At 37.5% G+C, this 16,526-nt stretch overlaps 1 protein-coding gene across 10 annotated transcripts in view; it reads right to left on the bottom strand.

The window, feature by feature from the left end:
- Positions 1–16,526, bottom strand: part of CASK (calcium/calmodulin dependent serine protein kinase) — a 188,565-nt gene that overhangs the window by 135,366 nt on the left and 36,673 nt on the right. For all 10 annotated transcript variants that reach the window (XM_064407296.1, XM_064407299.1, XM_064407302.1 and 7 more), the window contains exon 2: positions 4,543–4,655. In XM_064407296.1, coding sequence (XP_064263366.1) covers positions 4,543–4,655 — 113 coding nt within the window. The remainder of the gene's footprint in view (positions 1–4,542; positions 4,656–16,526) is intronic.

Raw genomic sequence — 16,526 nt, 5'->3', positions numbered from 1 at the left:
AGCAGAACAAGAGTAAGGTCTCAACTTTAAGAAAATCTCTCACAATCTGAAAGTTAGTCAGGGGTAAGATCTGTGAGCCCCTTTGTGGGGAAAAAAACCCCCCAAGACAAGAACTAAAACACAACAAAACCCTCCCAGTTTTCATTCCAATGCCCCATTAAATAATTTTGGAATTCTCCTGAAGCAGATGATCCATAGCAAGGCCAGTTTCCATTCAATTATCATGACCCCCACTGTGCTAGAAGTAGTCCCAGAACTGTATTTAAAACAGTGCTTTCTTGGCTACAGTTTTGCTCTTTGTCACAGACAAAAGCATTTTGCAGACTGTCTTCACAGCCTGCTTCCAGAAGAACCAGTTTGGGTTCTGAAGGAAACCTCAATCTGTCCTTATCAGCTTATTCATTCAGCTTCCCAGTGGCCTGAATGCATACAAACCTGTATATCAACCACGCACATCAAGCTAATAAATAAGGTGTGGAGTGTTAGAAAGCTGGAGAAGTATTGGCAACCACTTTCTTTGTGAGGACACTTCTACAGAAATGAACTACAGGTAAGAGAATCTAATATATGTTGAATTAAATTCTGAAAAACAACTTCAATGCACTGTAAGCACAAAGCACTGCCCTTTAAATTGCTTTAAAAAACACTTAGCATGTTACAAGAAAGCAATTTGGATTTAAGAAAAGGCAGACGAATAATGTGTATGGGCTTCTAAGTAGTAAGGACTGATCACCATTCTGTTCCTGAGAAATGGTGCCAGCACTTAACAGATATTTGGTGTTAGAGCAGGTAACTAAAAATCAGACATGCAAGCTGAGAAAAAAGACAAGAGGAAATGCATGGATGTGAAAAGAGCAGCAGAGGAAACGGACAAACAAAGATGTGAGCTGTAACAAACTCAGAAATAAAGAACATGCTTCTCACAGTTTTTTATACCAAAAGTTCTGAGTATAGCAACTAAGAGCTGTACTTGAAAGTAAGTTTATTTACACTGATATATTTTTTTAGACCTCAATGAGTCTACTACTACTGGCTTCTGAGAGCATCAAGTATTCTTCCACTTGGATTCTCTCAACTGAACAGCAAAAAAGAGACTCTTATATCTGAAAATATTCAACCTTCACATTTTCTTATTTTTGATTGTTTTGTATCTCTGTGATATGAGTGAACTGTGGTAGAATCTTTCAACATGTAAAATATCCAACATTAATCCAGCAGATCACATGGCCACTTGAGCAGTGACAAGGTGTCAATATACTTCATTAATATGGTTGAATTACAACACTACAGAGATTGATGATACACAATATGCAAGACCATGAATACTAATACATAAATCCAATAGAATTTAGCCTAGATTAGATTTGCTAGCTGTCAGGCATCATTACATTGCATTAATTTTCCCTGCTATTATCAAACCACCGCAGAGATGCAGCGAGACACAAAAATCACTGGAGATGTCTGTGTCTACACATGCTGTGAGTACTGAGCAGCCTTATGGAAAGAACACCACACCTGATACAAGTTTGTCTTGTGAGCTAGTGGCTTCTCTATCATATGCCACAAATGCTCACAATAACACCAACTGGTAACACATCAGCCTAGAGAAGCATTTCAGCTTGTTTTTGTTACCCTGGTAAGGAGACACCATTATTGTAGACACCAGTATGTATTTTTCTAAATGAATTGTTTAGAAAACAGTCCCTTTAAAACATATCCAGTGCCCAGCAGCCTCAAAGGTGAAAGAAATCAAAACTAGTTTTAAAAATTATATCAAAACTAGTTTTCAATTATCTCCTTTTTAGCACAGTAATGCTATGCCTAAATTTTCTCCCTATGTAGAATTGCAGCTATATTGGCCCACAGATTACACGTTGCTACAAACACCACAGGATCATCTGGGTTGGAAGGACCTTCTGGAGGTGACCTAGTCCAAACTCTTCCTCCAAGCAGGTAAAAATAGACCTGGCAGCTTGGAGCCTCGTGCAATTCACTTCTGAGCATCTCTGAGGATGTTCTCCATAAACTCTCTCTGCAATCAGGTGCAGATTTTGCTTTTATTTGTTTCTAATTGGCATTTCTTCATGTGCAATTTGTCCCAACATGGCCTTTTGTCGTTTCACTGTGTGCCCAAATCAAGAGATTGGCTCCATCTGCTCTGTATCTTTTTAGAAGTAATTGAAGACAGCACCAAATCTCATCTCAGCTTCTCTTATTAAGGCTTGACCAACTGAGTCCATCTCTGCTGGACTCCTGCCAGCACATCATTGCTTTTCTCATACTGGAGAAACCAGGACTGCACACAGCGCTCCAGGTGTGGCCCCACAAGGCATGAACAGAGGGAACAATCACTTGCTTTGCCTTGCTGGCTGCACCTCTGCTCTGCAGTTGGCTGCCTCTGCCACAAGAGTACACTGCTGACAAACAAAATGAAGTTCTTACCCATAAAAACATCATCCTACGGGGGTATTTATGTAAAAGCATTCAAGAACAAAGACTTTTTAGATTTAATCTGAAAGTGTGGAGGCATATTGGGACCTTTAGCTCTAAGCACTTTATATATATATCTGAGAATTAATGGAAGGAATTGTCATCAGCTCCCTCACATGCAGAATGTCTTGTTCTCCCACTCCCATGCCTCAAAGAAAGACTGGAGGTGGAGAGTTGTGCAAAAATAACCTTCAAGAGCAAATTGAACTTGCAGAGGTCAGAACTTCAAGGTAAAGAGTATCTCCAAGGGTTAATCTTATCACTTTATTACAGCTCACACTTTAACACAGTTTACAAACACAGCTTCCTCACAGGTACATTTACTTTATACCAATACCACCATAGTGGCTGCCCACCAACATGCTTAAGGAATACCACATCAGAAATAAACAAACCAGAAAAAAAACTTTAAAACCCCCCTAGAACCTAGACAGAGTAGAGGTGCAAAAAAAACCACCCAACCGAAAAAACAAGCCAACGAAAAACAGAGGAGAAATAAAGAGCAGAGAAGATGGACTCTGTGAAAAATTCACATTATGTTGAGGAAAGAACTTGTTCCACGCTCACTTACACATTTATGTGCCTTTGTGACTTAATATTACAAATCTAAGGCATAACAATTCAAAATGTTTAAAAAACCCAATCTCAAAACAACAAAGAAACCCAAACAACAATCCAAAACCACAAAACAAAACAAAGCACCACTAAACCCAGAAAATGTTTATGACCATACCTCAATGATCTGCTACCTTGAATTAAAATTACAACAATACACAAAAGTGGAATTGGACACTCCCAAGCCTATTCATTAGACTCCACATTTACCCTTTTTTCAGTTAATCTATTATTACTGTTGCCTTTTCTTTTCCTCCTGATGAGTCCCTTCTCTTTTGCCTATGACTTTTCCCTTTCAGAAATTCTTCACGGCCTCAAAAGGTTGACTTTTAATGTCATGGAGCCAGGAAGGCAATATTCCAGCAAAAGTAGAAATGTGTCCTATCATCAGCAGTTCAAATGAGGCTTAGAAAAAAAAGAATATGGACACAACTTATTTAAAAGGTATCAAATAATTTTAATAAACATTCAGTAGCTCAGAATGCAATGGTTTTGGTATAACTTGCCAAAACCATGATGGAGCTAATTAGAAGCTGAATATTGTGGAAAATGTGCCTCTTATTTTGTTAGAGGGCTAGAAAAAACAAACAGCAATGGCATTATTAAATGAAAATATCTGGCAAGACCTGTGATTTACCTTGTAAATCAAGCTAGTCATTAAGGCTCAAGATACTGTTTGTTATAAATACCAAGAGAAGTCATTGTCCCTTTTTGCTGAATAGGGTTCACAAGGACTTTCATGGCATCAGTGGAACCCCCAAAAAACATTACTGCACAGAAGAATATGATCTCCAGAAAAAATATACAGGGCATGGAGAACACAGCAAGTGTCGCTCAGCTGGCAATGCTCTTCTCCATGCAGGGTAAAAAAAGAACTTTATGCACACAGAAGTTATGTATCCAACTTGTAAAACATAGATTGTTTTACTCTAAAGCAGAAAACATTAGAGAGTTACAGCCTTGTGTTTGCACTGTAGCAGTTCTGCAGCATTGCCTGTAATCCTGACATTAAAAAAACTTTTACATAACTTTGCACTTTAATAGCAAGTTTTCATCCATTTATAGCAAATTACTTGCTAAATCTAGACTAGTATAACCAAAACTCATGTGTTCTTGCTTTACTTCCTGTGTATGCTGTTTTGACTTAGAACTACTATTTTCTTTACAAAATCCACATTCTTAAGACAAAAAAATTCAAAGAGAAAAAGAAATGGCTTAAACCTATCTTTCTAATATTTATGATCACCACTGAATATATGCAGAAACTACTGAAGATTAGAAATGCAAGCACGAAGCCAATTTCGAGATACAGAACCTTGCTTTAAAACTTCTAGAAAATATAAACCAGAAAGCATCATAAAGAGAGCAAACACAGGAAATGCTGACAAATCAAAAAAAACCTGTCTGCTGGGAGTTTGCTTAATTATTAATTCTTACCTTCTGTGCTTAATCCAGGACTTGAAGTGAATTTTGCTACATCGACGATCTTCACAGCGAACTGCTGCCCCGTCTCCCTGTTGATGCATCGCCGCACGACGCTGAACGGACCCCTGCAGCACAGAAAGCAGCAGTGAATAACCATCCTCCTCCTCGCTGGGCCACAGTGCCCTTGCTGCTCAACAAAGTTTTGATTTGTGCATTCAGGTGTGGTATTTACACAGAATATACCTCCTGTCCTTGCTGCCCATTAAATGTAAAATTAATCGTTCCGACCATAGACTGGTGTAAAGAACATCACTGAGTTCTGTATTTTCCTATATTAAAGACATATCCTCTTACCCTGACCCTTTAGAAAGGCTACACTCTTAGAAACTTATGCAATATGGAACTGACTTCATCATTATTCAATTTTAAGTGGACCTTATTTAGACACAAAATCCAAATGGGGAGGAAAACAGAGGTGAGAAAATTCCTTCTTTCAGTCCTAATCTGAAAGGATAATAGACAATGACAAGAGTAACAGAATTGTGAACTGCTTCAGTTTGTCTGTTTTACACAAGCTAGGTTTATTTCAAGTTTGGCATCACTAGATACAAACAACATCCATTAAAACACTTGGAAATTCCACAAAAGCTCATGATTTTCTCTCATCTATGACACTTAGGGAATCCCAGTAGTTCGGAATCAAAAGATTAAAATTAGTTCAGACAAATGTCACTATTACACTCAAATAAAAAAGAGGAGTTATTTTTTGAAAGTGAAGTTACATTGGCCAAAACATCAGTTAGAACAATTGCAACCTTTTAAAAACCACCAGCACAAATATGTATTTTTGGAAGCACCTTTTAGTAAATGATTTAAGTTCTTGGTGCCTTAACTTGTAGTATGGAATCTTCTGTCTGATGCTAATAACAACAACTACAATCAGATAAACAGGGTATGTCAAGCTTTCAAACACAAAATATTAGTATGTTATGAAAACAGAATAGGATTTTTTCAAGAGTGCACTAGCTGTGGCAAATCAATCCTTTTTTACTGCTACTTATTTAATGACAGACATGTGAGTTCTAAAGAAATCCATTCTGAAGTCTTCTCAAAAAGATGTGAGGGAAAAATTGAGGATGGAAAGAGCCTTTGTTCAGAAGTTTGTCTATTGAGTGAACATTCACCTGCTGAGTGAAATAAATGCCTTAATATATCTTGAAAGAAAAATTCTTCCATTCAAACAATGAACTGGAAGTTAGCTGACACGTTTCTGAGCAATGAGATTGCAAAGCAACACCATTCTGAAAATAAAAGGTACCCTGAGGAGGCAGAAATGTCCCTCTGAGGGCACTTACAAACCTTAATAACTGCCTTTTGGTATTCCTTTACACACCAGATGATCTGAAGTGTGTAATCCATCACACCACCAAACCTGTACTCACATAGCTAAAATCCAGGTTTTGTACTCTTTTGACATACAACATACTTGCAAAGATTTCTCGAAATAGGATTATTTCTGACAGAGAACATGAATACCAAAAGCAGTTAATGAATCCCAGTCTAAATACTCACAAGTAAGGAAGATATTTATTAGCACAACCATGGACACGTGATGTACTCAGACAGAACAAGTTACTCAAGAAAACGCTTTTTTGTTTTTTCTTCTTTCCTTGCTCCAAACACACAATGAAATCTCCCCCATACTGATGGTTATTTTCCCTTCTGAATCCACACCCCACTATTATTCAGTATTTGTCTTTTACCAAAAATTACCACAGACATTTCAAAAATTATTAGGAATTAAACCTCTAATACATAGAAATGCACTTTCATCATTAAATGAAAAAGGTTCAACTGACTTCATTTGGCATTGGAAGGATACAGTTATTGACTAAGAATCCTCCCTCCACGTTTCAAAAAGTGATCTTCTATGAAAAAGTTCCACTTTATACATATCAGTGTCACCTTCTTATTTCAAGTTCCTGCTTCCTCTTTTAGCATTCAAAGTAAAATTGCTTTAAAACAGTATCAATACATTTAGATTATGCCAACCTAAAAACATTTCAAAACCTAAACCGCAGCTTTGGAATAATGCTGGCAACACCTCCTTTCACTCCTAATTGTCACAAATCACTAGAAACGAAACATATTTAATTCAAATGAACCTTTTTCTTTGCATTGCCATTGTTTTTAATCCCCCACAGAGCCTTTCTGGATACATGAAATAATGCTTTTAACATATTCTGATATAGAAGAGTAGATCACTGGAGTGCAGACACTCACAAAACCATATCCTTACTTGCAGGCAGATCCCCAAATTCTGTAAATTCACCCAAACTCTACGAATATCAGTAATTCTTGCTGTTGCCTGAGCTACTTTTTTATCTCCTGGTTTTGCCAAGCTTGGACCCAGCCATCACATTGTGTGCTTTGAGCAGGCAAAGAGTTGGAGGAATCATAAATCAAAGAGGAGTCTGTAAACTTCAGTTCTGAGAGGATTAGATCTGTGTGTAACCCACCTTTATCTTGTACCACCATGCCCTGATTTCTCCTTCCATTATCTGCTAACATTTTAAAATCCTGACTTGAGCAATTTCCTTCCTGCATATTAAATCTGGGACAAAAAATGTAGAGCATTTTATTCAGTACTGTAACAGAAAAGGTACAGAGACACCCCTACAGTCTCAACATTTATAGCCACATTGAAATTTCACTATGATTATGACAGAGGCTTCTCTACTTGGACTGAGGAATGTCAAAGACTCCTAAGTAAATGAAATGTGCTGTAAAGCACAGAATACAAGAACTGGGCTTGGAACCAAATGACCTTTAAAGTCCCTTCCAAAACAATCCATTTTATGATTCTGTGAATTCAGTGACACCCACAATTAACTCATTCTGTTGAAACAATACAGCAATTTCGTACAGAAATAAAAATACTTTAAAATACAACCTGAAGAAAGACTCACGTATTTACAAACCTCAGACTTCCAACTTTTTCAAAACACACTCTCTGATACTCAAGCTACACACAGCTTCAAAATAGTGTTAAGACACTACATTAGATGAATGCATCCCATGACAATAGCATCACAACAAAAGCTTGTATAGTCAAATTTTAGGAAATTTTAAATCACTCGTGAGACATGCCCTGATCAATTAAGCAGACGCCATCACTTCCATGTGCCAAGTAACACAAAGGAACTTTTAAATAAATTATGGTTGCAGTTAGTCCTCTCCAGCTGCAATGGCACACAGCAAGTTTACAAATTAATTCTAACAGCCCACGGTGATGCTGTATAACCTGAGTCAGAAAACAAGAATCCCTGTTTCCCAACACAAAAGCCTTTCAGCCCACCCTGAGTCTCAGCACTAAAACCACCCAGTGAGGAAAGGAACCACAACAATTCACCTCTCAGCTGAGATGAGGAGCTGTTCAACAATTGTGCCTGCAGATGGAAAATGTGGATCACATCCTTGCTAAATGACAATTTCTAAAGCTCATTTTGGCAACCCTGCAGCTCGAATTTTACAGATCTAAAGTACAGAGGTGACACAGACTGGGGAAGGAACAACTGTAACCCCAGACACAGAGCATCAAAGCTGGCAGAGATAGATAAGACTGCTTATTTATTAAGAGTAACTGAGATAAGTTGTAGAAGACTTCATTTTCTCAGTCATACAAACTGTAATCATGTCATGTGCTTTATATTTAATTTTCTCTGTGCTGCCTTTAACAGACAGAACCCAAGCTTGCAAAGTCTTTCCCTGCAGTCAGCTTGCACAGCAGAGACCACACCAGCTCAAATGAGGATCCTTAAAATATGCAAAAGCAAGTGATAAGGACAGATGATTTCTTCACTGGTGTTTTATCAAGGTTGGCAGCAGCACACTCCAACACCTGGAACACTTGGAGTTCCACCTACAGTGTATGCCAAAAGCCAAAAAGTATGAAGTTCAGCTGAAGCTGGGATGCATGATGGGTTCTGCTGTCTTATGCAGATGGGAATCCAAGTGTTACATTACTGAGGAGGTTAGTGAGTACATACAGGCCAGAAATCCACCAAAATGTGCATTGAAATGCTAAAGAGGCTGTCTCATGTCTTTTCATGAGTCCAAAATTTCAAATTAGCAAAGTAGACCAGATGTAACCTTAACCCTACTGATACTATTTTCTGATGGTAACTTTACTGTCTACCATAGAGCAGCTCATTTTCTATCAGCTAGACACAAACTTGAAGAAAATCAATTATTAATTACTCTCTCCTTCAGCAGTAAAACACCTGAATAATAATAAAATCCTAAATCTTTGATAACATCAAAGCCTTTTTTATCATCTCCTTCACTTTAAATTATTACACTTTGTGTGCCATTGGGACTTCAAGGACAATGATCATAAACCAATATATTGCAAACTATCTTTTTATACTATAATCTTGTCATTTTATCTGTCTGTCTCCTTTCCTTCAATCCCTGATGGTCTGCAAGAAGCAGAACTGGTAGTGGTTGGAATATACCACAGCCTGATGCTTTCCCACGTCCCTCAGTGAAATGAGCTGACCTGTGGGAATGGAATTCCTGTAAAGAAACTTCCTGAACCCCTTTGCTTCAGAGCCTCAAAATTTGAGATTTCAGATCATGCCAGACCATCACAAACTTGCTCAACATCTCTTCCAAGTGATGTTTTGAGGAACTTAATATAAAATAAGGTGTTTTGGCTCTCTAATTCTTTTTCACTAAGTTAAAAATAAAAAGTAAGAAACACAAGTTGAACATTTTGACAAAAAAAACCCCCGCAAATAATGAACAATATCTCCTGCTTTAAAAATCATCTTCCATTTAGAAGTAAAAGAACTGTGACTCCTTTTCTTTATTTAACAAGATTTAATAGTTAAGAACTTGAAACATGCAATACAGGTCTTAAAGTCACCTTAATTCAACATTTTACATCAAGTGTTTAGATCAAGATCAGTGTTTTCTAAAAAGGGTTTGGTTAGTTTGTTGCAATAAGATACCATAGCTCTATACACACGAAAAAAGGACATTTATATCTAGATTTTTTTTTCTTTTTTTATTTACAGGCTGTAAATAAAAAATAATTTGCTTACCTAAGCAGCAAACACTGCTTTGTACTAATGTGGTTAATACTTTCAAAGCAATTGTATTCAAATTGATGACAATTATTGGGAATAAAACAATTTGCTAGTACATTTAAAGAGACAGATCTTTCTCCCTCTTTACTCATCCACAAAATTTATAACACATATTTGTTCGTTAACTTTCCCTTTGTCTTCTATTGAACTTCTTTTGAAAATTAAGTATTCCCAAAATTAATTAAACCTCCAATTAGTCACTCTATCAGCTCATTTACACATGGCACTGCAGCTTAAAATACTGATTGAACCTTTCTGTGAAATAACACTTCAGATTAGAGGGCATCCACATTTAGAAAGCCATCGCTGGCAATGCTGGGTTGACACTTTTTGTTTTATTCTCAAAGGAAAATTTAAAATAATGCATTATGATGACTGTGGCACAGAAGAACATTTGGGTTGAAGATCTGATACTTTGGAAAATTAGATAACCCAGTACAAGCCACAAAACTGAGTTCCCAGCCAGCAATATTTCTATCACATTCTATTTCTACTTTTCAACAGCCCACATCTTTGAAACTAAGTCTATGTTTAAACTCAGCTTTAGGGTGAAACCTACAAAGAACAAAGCACAAGATAGCAGTTCACTGGATCTCACCCCAATATGATTACATATTCATAGATACTTTCTAATATTAATCCAAGAGAAAAAAAAAAGAATATATAACACCAAATCTTAACCATTGCTTTCCATCCACAAGAAAACCAGAGAAGGAGCAGCACTCCAGTGTTTGTGAAAGGGAAATACTCCCCAAAAAAATCTAGGGTAAGCCTGGAATTCATGCAGCAAACAGACAAAATATTTACCTTCAATTTAAGAGATCTTCTGATGTAGTTCAGAAGTGCAATTCCATGCGTGTTTGTAAAAAAGCAAAATACAGGCAGAAAGAGATTTCTTCTGCTGTCCTGTCTTTCATATCTCCAAGCTAAAAGGGGGACAAGCTATCCTTAAATGATCAGTCACCTCCACCAATAAAATGCTAAGTTTGTGGTCTGATTTTTCTTCTTATCAAGCAAAAAATCACAACTATTCTATCAGTCACTCTGTATATCTACTAAATCTCTTAGGCATACATACATTATAAACAGATGCTGCTATGTAAAAATATCTTTAATTTATCTATAGTTTGTAAACAACTCTTCTTTTTACACTGACTGGCTGGGATATTGAGGGGATAGAAAAGGAAGAACATTGAGATAAGATGTTCACTAAATTTGCTATTCTATTACCATGAAATAAATATTTCAGCACCAGGCACCTGCAACATTCTTCACACACAAAGGATTCAGAAAGTATTTTTATGTTCAGGTATACTTCATTTTCTGAATTCCACAATCAGCTGTTAACATTGACCTTACCCTTGTCAATTCTCCTGTTTTATTCATAGAGTCACAAAAGGGTTTCAGCTGGAGGGTACTTCTGAAGGGATGTGCTTAATAAATTTTATCAGAACATGTACTTGTTCCTATCAAAAATGATACTTCTGTGGTTTTTCCTTTTTTTTTAAGAAAACAAACTTATCTCCCTCTTCAAAACCAACCATTTGCAAATAATGATTTACACAGACAAGCAAAATCTGTTTTCAATAAATATTGTAGTAAGAGGTTTCATGGTCTTGAGAGAAATGCTCTGAACCCTACAGCTGTGGCAGGTGCAGAACTAGGAAATGCACTTTGTCAGGGCCTTTTGGACAAAGGTCCAACAGGAGCTGCTGGGTGGCTTCCCAGGGGACACGGGGCACACACAGGAGGTCCCAGCACTGCACCTCAAGGTCCTGGCTGGCACTGAAGTGGGGACTGCTCCAAACAGAAGCTACAGCTGCTGACACACAGCAGCCCTTCAAGAGCCCATCCTCAGACCTTCCCTTCCTACTCCTCAACTCATTCAAGGTCATTTCCTAGCAAAGGGTTAAGACCTCAAATTCAAGTAGCTACTAAGTAGAACTTCCTAAAGAATTCAGGCTCTTGGCTCCACAGATTCCTTTTTTAGCTTTTTTTTTCCTTCCTTGAGAGTATGTTTCCAATGATTCACTGCTAATTTACTTCTGCTGCAAGATTAAACACCGGACACTGTTTTCACTTTCTTAGAACAGCACGCAGGTCCAAACTATGACTCCAGAATGAATCTCCAAAGAAGTGACTGATTGTCACTTCCTGATGGATGAAAGAAGGAACAAAAAAGATTTTTAGACATGTATGTACTAAGCATACACAGGTAAATGAAACATTTCCCTGAGGTATAAATATTTACCAGGATCTCAGAAAATTGAACTTTCCAATAACATTTTTGGCTAGTTTTTTTAACTCTTGGTATGAAAGAAGAATCCAAATTGGTTCATTAAGCTGAAATGAAACATTCTGCCCCCTCAGCAAAAAAAGAACTCAAGAAACTGATGATGAATGTAACTTTCTCTCTGGTTCACCTTGAGGTAGATGAGAATCTATGGCTCACACAAGAAGTGATTTTGGGCCAGTGAAAAAGCAGAAATTCTAGTACTTGAACAGGAGAGGGGAGAAATAAGGTGAACTTTGTGCACTGATTAATTTCCACTGTGAGTACTGGAATAAATGCATAGAATCAAAATCCTCAAAATTTTATTTTTACACTCAAACATCCTGTAACACTTCACAGAAAAACATAAGATGCCAGCAGCTGAATCAAAAGCATCAGCTCAAGAGTGTTCAGAAAAACTGATGCTGTTCTCCTAACAGACTCCTTTAATATGTGACCAAGTGTTTTGGCTGTTTCTCTTCCTTGTGAAGAAAAAGAAGATCAGGAAGAAGTGACAGAAAACAGAGAAAAAACCCGTAAAACTACTCTAGGTATTAAATCATTCAAGTGAGGAGAAAAGCAGCAAGAATGAACAAATGTGTCAGAAAAAGCACTTCAATTACAGGAACAAAAAGGAATATATTAAAAATAACAGCTTTGCCTTCAAAAGAAGAGATGTTGTAGAGCACCTTCAGGCTCGGCTCATCAGATGGAGATGATGATCACTGTTTTCCTCTTTTTCCATTCAGAGAACTCCCATTCATGTGCTCCACAGCCTTGTTCCATCCTGGGCTGTGGCCTCACCAGTATTTCTTCAGCAGAGCACTGGCCAAACCAGCAGCCCCTCTGGCTACTGCATCATCCCAGAACAGCCTGGGCATGGTTTAAATCAAATGAGAAACTAAAACCACTCAAAATACCCCAGACAATTCTCCCTTTTTTTACTGTGCTGTTTTTCAGTCAGGGCAGGTGCTTGGTTTGGCTCAAAGCATAGCTGTGCAAAGAGCTGAGTCCAGACAGACCCAGGAAGGAAGAGCTGGGACAGGAGGTCAAACACAGACCTAGCAAAGCAGCACTGCTGCTGCTAAAGCTGAGCCTTGGCTCAGCCCACAGTGATCCCACAAGGGTCCCACAGCCCCCAGTGGTACCTGCAGCACTCCTTCACACCTGCACTCGTGCAGAGAAGCAAAGGAACTGATCTGACAGCTCTGGGTAAATCCACACACAGCTGCCTGCACTGGGTTACCTGTGCTGCAGCTACAACTGCCTTTGACTGCATGCAGCACACACAGCAAGATGAGTGATCAAAACAGGAATATGTCAGCCACCACTGTTGTCAAAAACTCCTTCATGAAATTACACCCTCAGGTGACTGCAGGTGCATTAACCACTCCCTACACCATCTCTCCCCCTGCATTCTGGTTAGATGTTAGACTTCCCTTTATGACTTTTAAATGTCCACTTTAAATCTCTAAGTTCTGCTAACAAAACTGAGCTTACATACTATTTCCTCTACTCTCACAAATCAATGCAAGCTTAAAGTACCACTTTTTTTTTTATTTTTAATGACAGGATCTCTCATTTCAGAATCTCTTCCTAGTGCCTGTTCCACTTTTAATTTTTCTTAACAGAAGTAACCAGAACTAGTGAATAGAACTCCAGATGAGGTCTTAGCAAGAGTTTGCACAATGCTAACGATATTTTCTTCTCTGCTGGAAATATTGTGCCTGGTACACAGTCCTGCACTTGCCTTGTTGACACACAGATCACTGAGCCACCTACTATAGCTGCATTCTTCTGCTGAGCTGTTGACACTCAACCAGCCTCAGCCCACCCCACAGGCTGTTACTGCTTTTCCATTCTCAAGTGGTGAGTCCTCTTTTAGAAGTTCATAATTTCCACTACTAAAGTCCTTTCTGGATGGTGTCCAGGTCCTCCTCTGCATTGTCCTCAAATGTTGCCTTGCAAGACGGATACTTCAACTGTAATAGTACAGTTCAATTTAGCACTTTTAAATTTTAAAATAACCTGACAGACATCTAATCCAAAACTGGCCAATAACAAACCTTCATTTTTACACTATTTCTTCTCTGAATGCCCTGTGTTAATTTCTTCTTTAATCCAATACAGACTACTTAGATTTATCATATTGCTATCCTTCTGTTTGTTTTAAAAAATGCCAGCAACTCAAAGTACAAGAGGGAAGCCAGAGAGAAGCACTGGAAGATTTGATTCACAGAAGTGTTTTTCTCATTTCTTGAAATACATCAGCAGTAAGTAATTCAGCTGCCCCAACACTACTGCCTTACAAAATCAGGAATTTCCTACAGGTTCATTACAAAGGACAAAGGTACATCTAACTTGCATAAGCTACTACAAAAGTGGAGAAGAAACTCCACATTTTTAATGGAAATAACCTCATTTAAATGTTGCTATTATGCCTGTGGTAATATGTTCCTCAAAACTGCCAATGTATCGCCTTTATATTGTATTATATGCAAAAAAAAATCAGCACTTTTTAAAGGGTCTCTCTGTTCCCAGTATTTGTCTAACAACAAAACTCCCATTTAATCTGCTAGCACTACACAGTAAAGTCTGAAACCTGAAAAACAGCAATGGTCCAACAAAATAATATTTTCCTAACACACAAATAGAGCTAAACAGAATTTCCTCTGATAGCCAGTTCAACCAAAACTGCGTTCTGTGTAGCTCAGTATTAATTATTATTTTAAAAAAAAGCCAACAAAGGCAAACCAAAACCAACGACTCAGTTCAGTCTGGCTGTCACTAACAATCCCAGGCTCAGGGATATTTCTATGTGCATACCAATTCACAGGAGCCTTCGGAAGCAATACAGAAGTTACTGAGGCCAGTAAGAGAAACCAAGTTTCTAAGTGAGGAAGTTCTCCATTGCAGCACTGATCAGCAAAGCCAAATCATCTGAAACATCTTGATCCAGACAGACTTTCCTGCACTTCTTACAGGAGTGTGGCCTCTGAACTCAAACACATTCATGTGCTAGGAAAAGGAAAGTATCCTGAAAAGAAAGTCTGTCTTGTGTGTTCCAAAACCATTAAATTTCCTAAGTTGTCATCAAAATTGTGTATGAAGTGATGGAAAGCATAAATACTTGAGGTTTTCTTTAAAAAATGTTGGAAGACTTCCAGTATTTCAGAAATTGAATTTACTACTCAAATCGTCGGCCTTTAGGGTCATTCATAACATTTTAAATTATGGAAGGATTATGGGATTTATTAAGAACATTCAGGTGAACACTGGGAAAAAAACTTTCTGGTTATAGTATTTATAGAAGGTTGTTGAATTTTCTTTCCAGGGGAGAAATGAAGGAATTCTGATCTCTTAAGGTCTGAAGTTTTCAACAATGTTCTGAAATGAAAAACCTGTCACAAATGAGGAAAATTTAGTTTCTCTATCTGGATTTGTTGGATTTCTGAACAGCAGTTTCTTGTATTTTTACATATTTAATGCATATAAACTACTGTTTGAAGTCATGGTATTTTTTCTGGTTTGGGGCGGTTTTTTTCTAACTTTTTTTAACATATAGATTATAAATTATTTTAAAGAATAGTTAATATTTCAACAGTCTACGAATCTCTATGAGAAAAATATTAGTCTATACACCATCTGTATTATTTCAGCCTCCTCCTGTACTGAAATAAGTTAATTTTTAGTAGTTTATTTAGAGTTGGACTTAGGGATCCCTATGGGTCCCTTCCAAATCAGAATATTCTGTGATTCTGGGAAATTTCATCTCTCTTGCTAACTTCAAAAATTAAATTAAAACTATTATATGATTCTACAATTCTCAGGAAAAGCTAATGCAGCTATTAGAAAAAACTTTGAAACTGAAAAGAACTATTTACCTAACTAAATATCTGGATGGTAACAAATACCCTCCCAAAGCATTTAAACATAAAATACCAGCTTCCTGTAAAACAACTGTTCATGAATTTTAAATTCACCTCTTCTCTCCATGTGCCAAAGTAAAGGTCAAGGTCTCTCCTTGGCAAAATCTTGCCACCATGAAGACTCAGCCATAGAGAATCTGTCATATTAACTGCAGGACAATTATTCCTGTGTGAACTATAACCACCTGCACGACAATTATTAGTACACATGCAGCACAATGCATTACATGATCATTTCACAACTCCTTTATTAAAAAACCCACAATGTTTTCTAATGGCTACACATTCAGCAGAACTGTTAACTGAAAGTAATTTAGTTTAAGTAAAGCCTTTATTTAAAAGCCACATAAAATATTTCTTTTTTTTTTTTTCTTCCATTACAAAAAGGGAAAGCTGCCTGGATGAATTTCCCAGTGAGCTCTGAGCACAGCTGTACTGAAGTTTGTGCCAGAACCACTGTGAGGAAAGCACAGGGTGCCAGGAGGGGGCAAGGGTTTTATTACTGCTTTTCAAAAAAGACCAAACAACAAATTGCTCCTGGAAATACAAAAAGCAGGAATCAGAGCATTGACTCCATCAGTACACAACCAAATAAAGTGCTCACGCTGAAACATCCCACACTCCTTCAAGTGATTATCTGAC

This window comes from Passer domesticus, chromosome 2 (assembly GCF_036417665.1).
Source record: "Passer domesticus isolate bPasDom1 chromosome 2, bPasDom1.hap1, whole genome shotgun sequence".
NCBI lineage: Eukaryota > Metazoa > Chordata > Aves > Passeriformes > Passeridae > Passer > Passer domesticus.
This window is presented reverse-complemented; position numbering and strand designations above follow the sequence as displayed.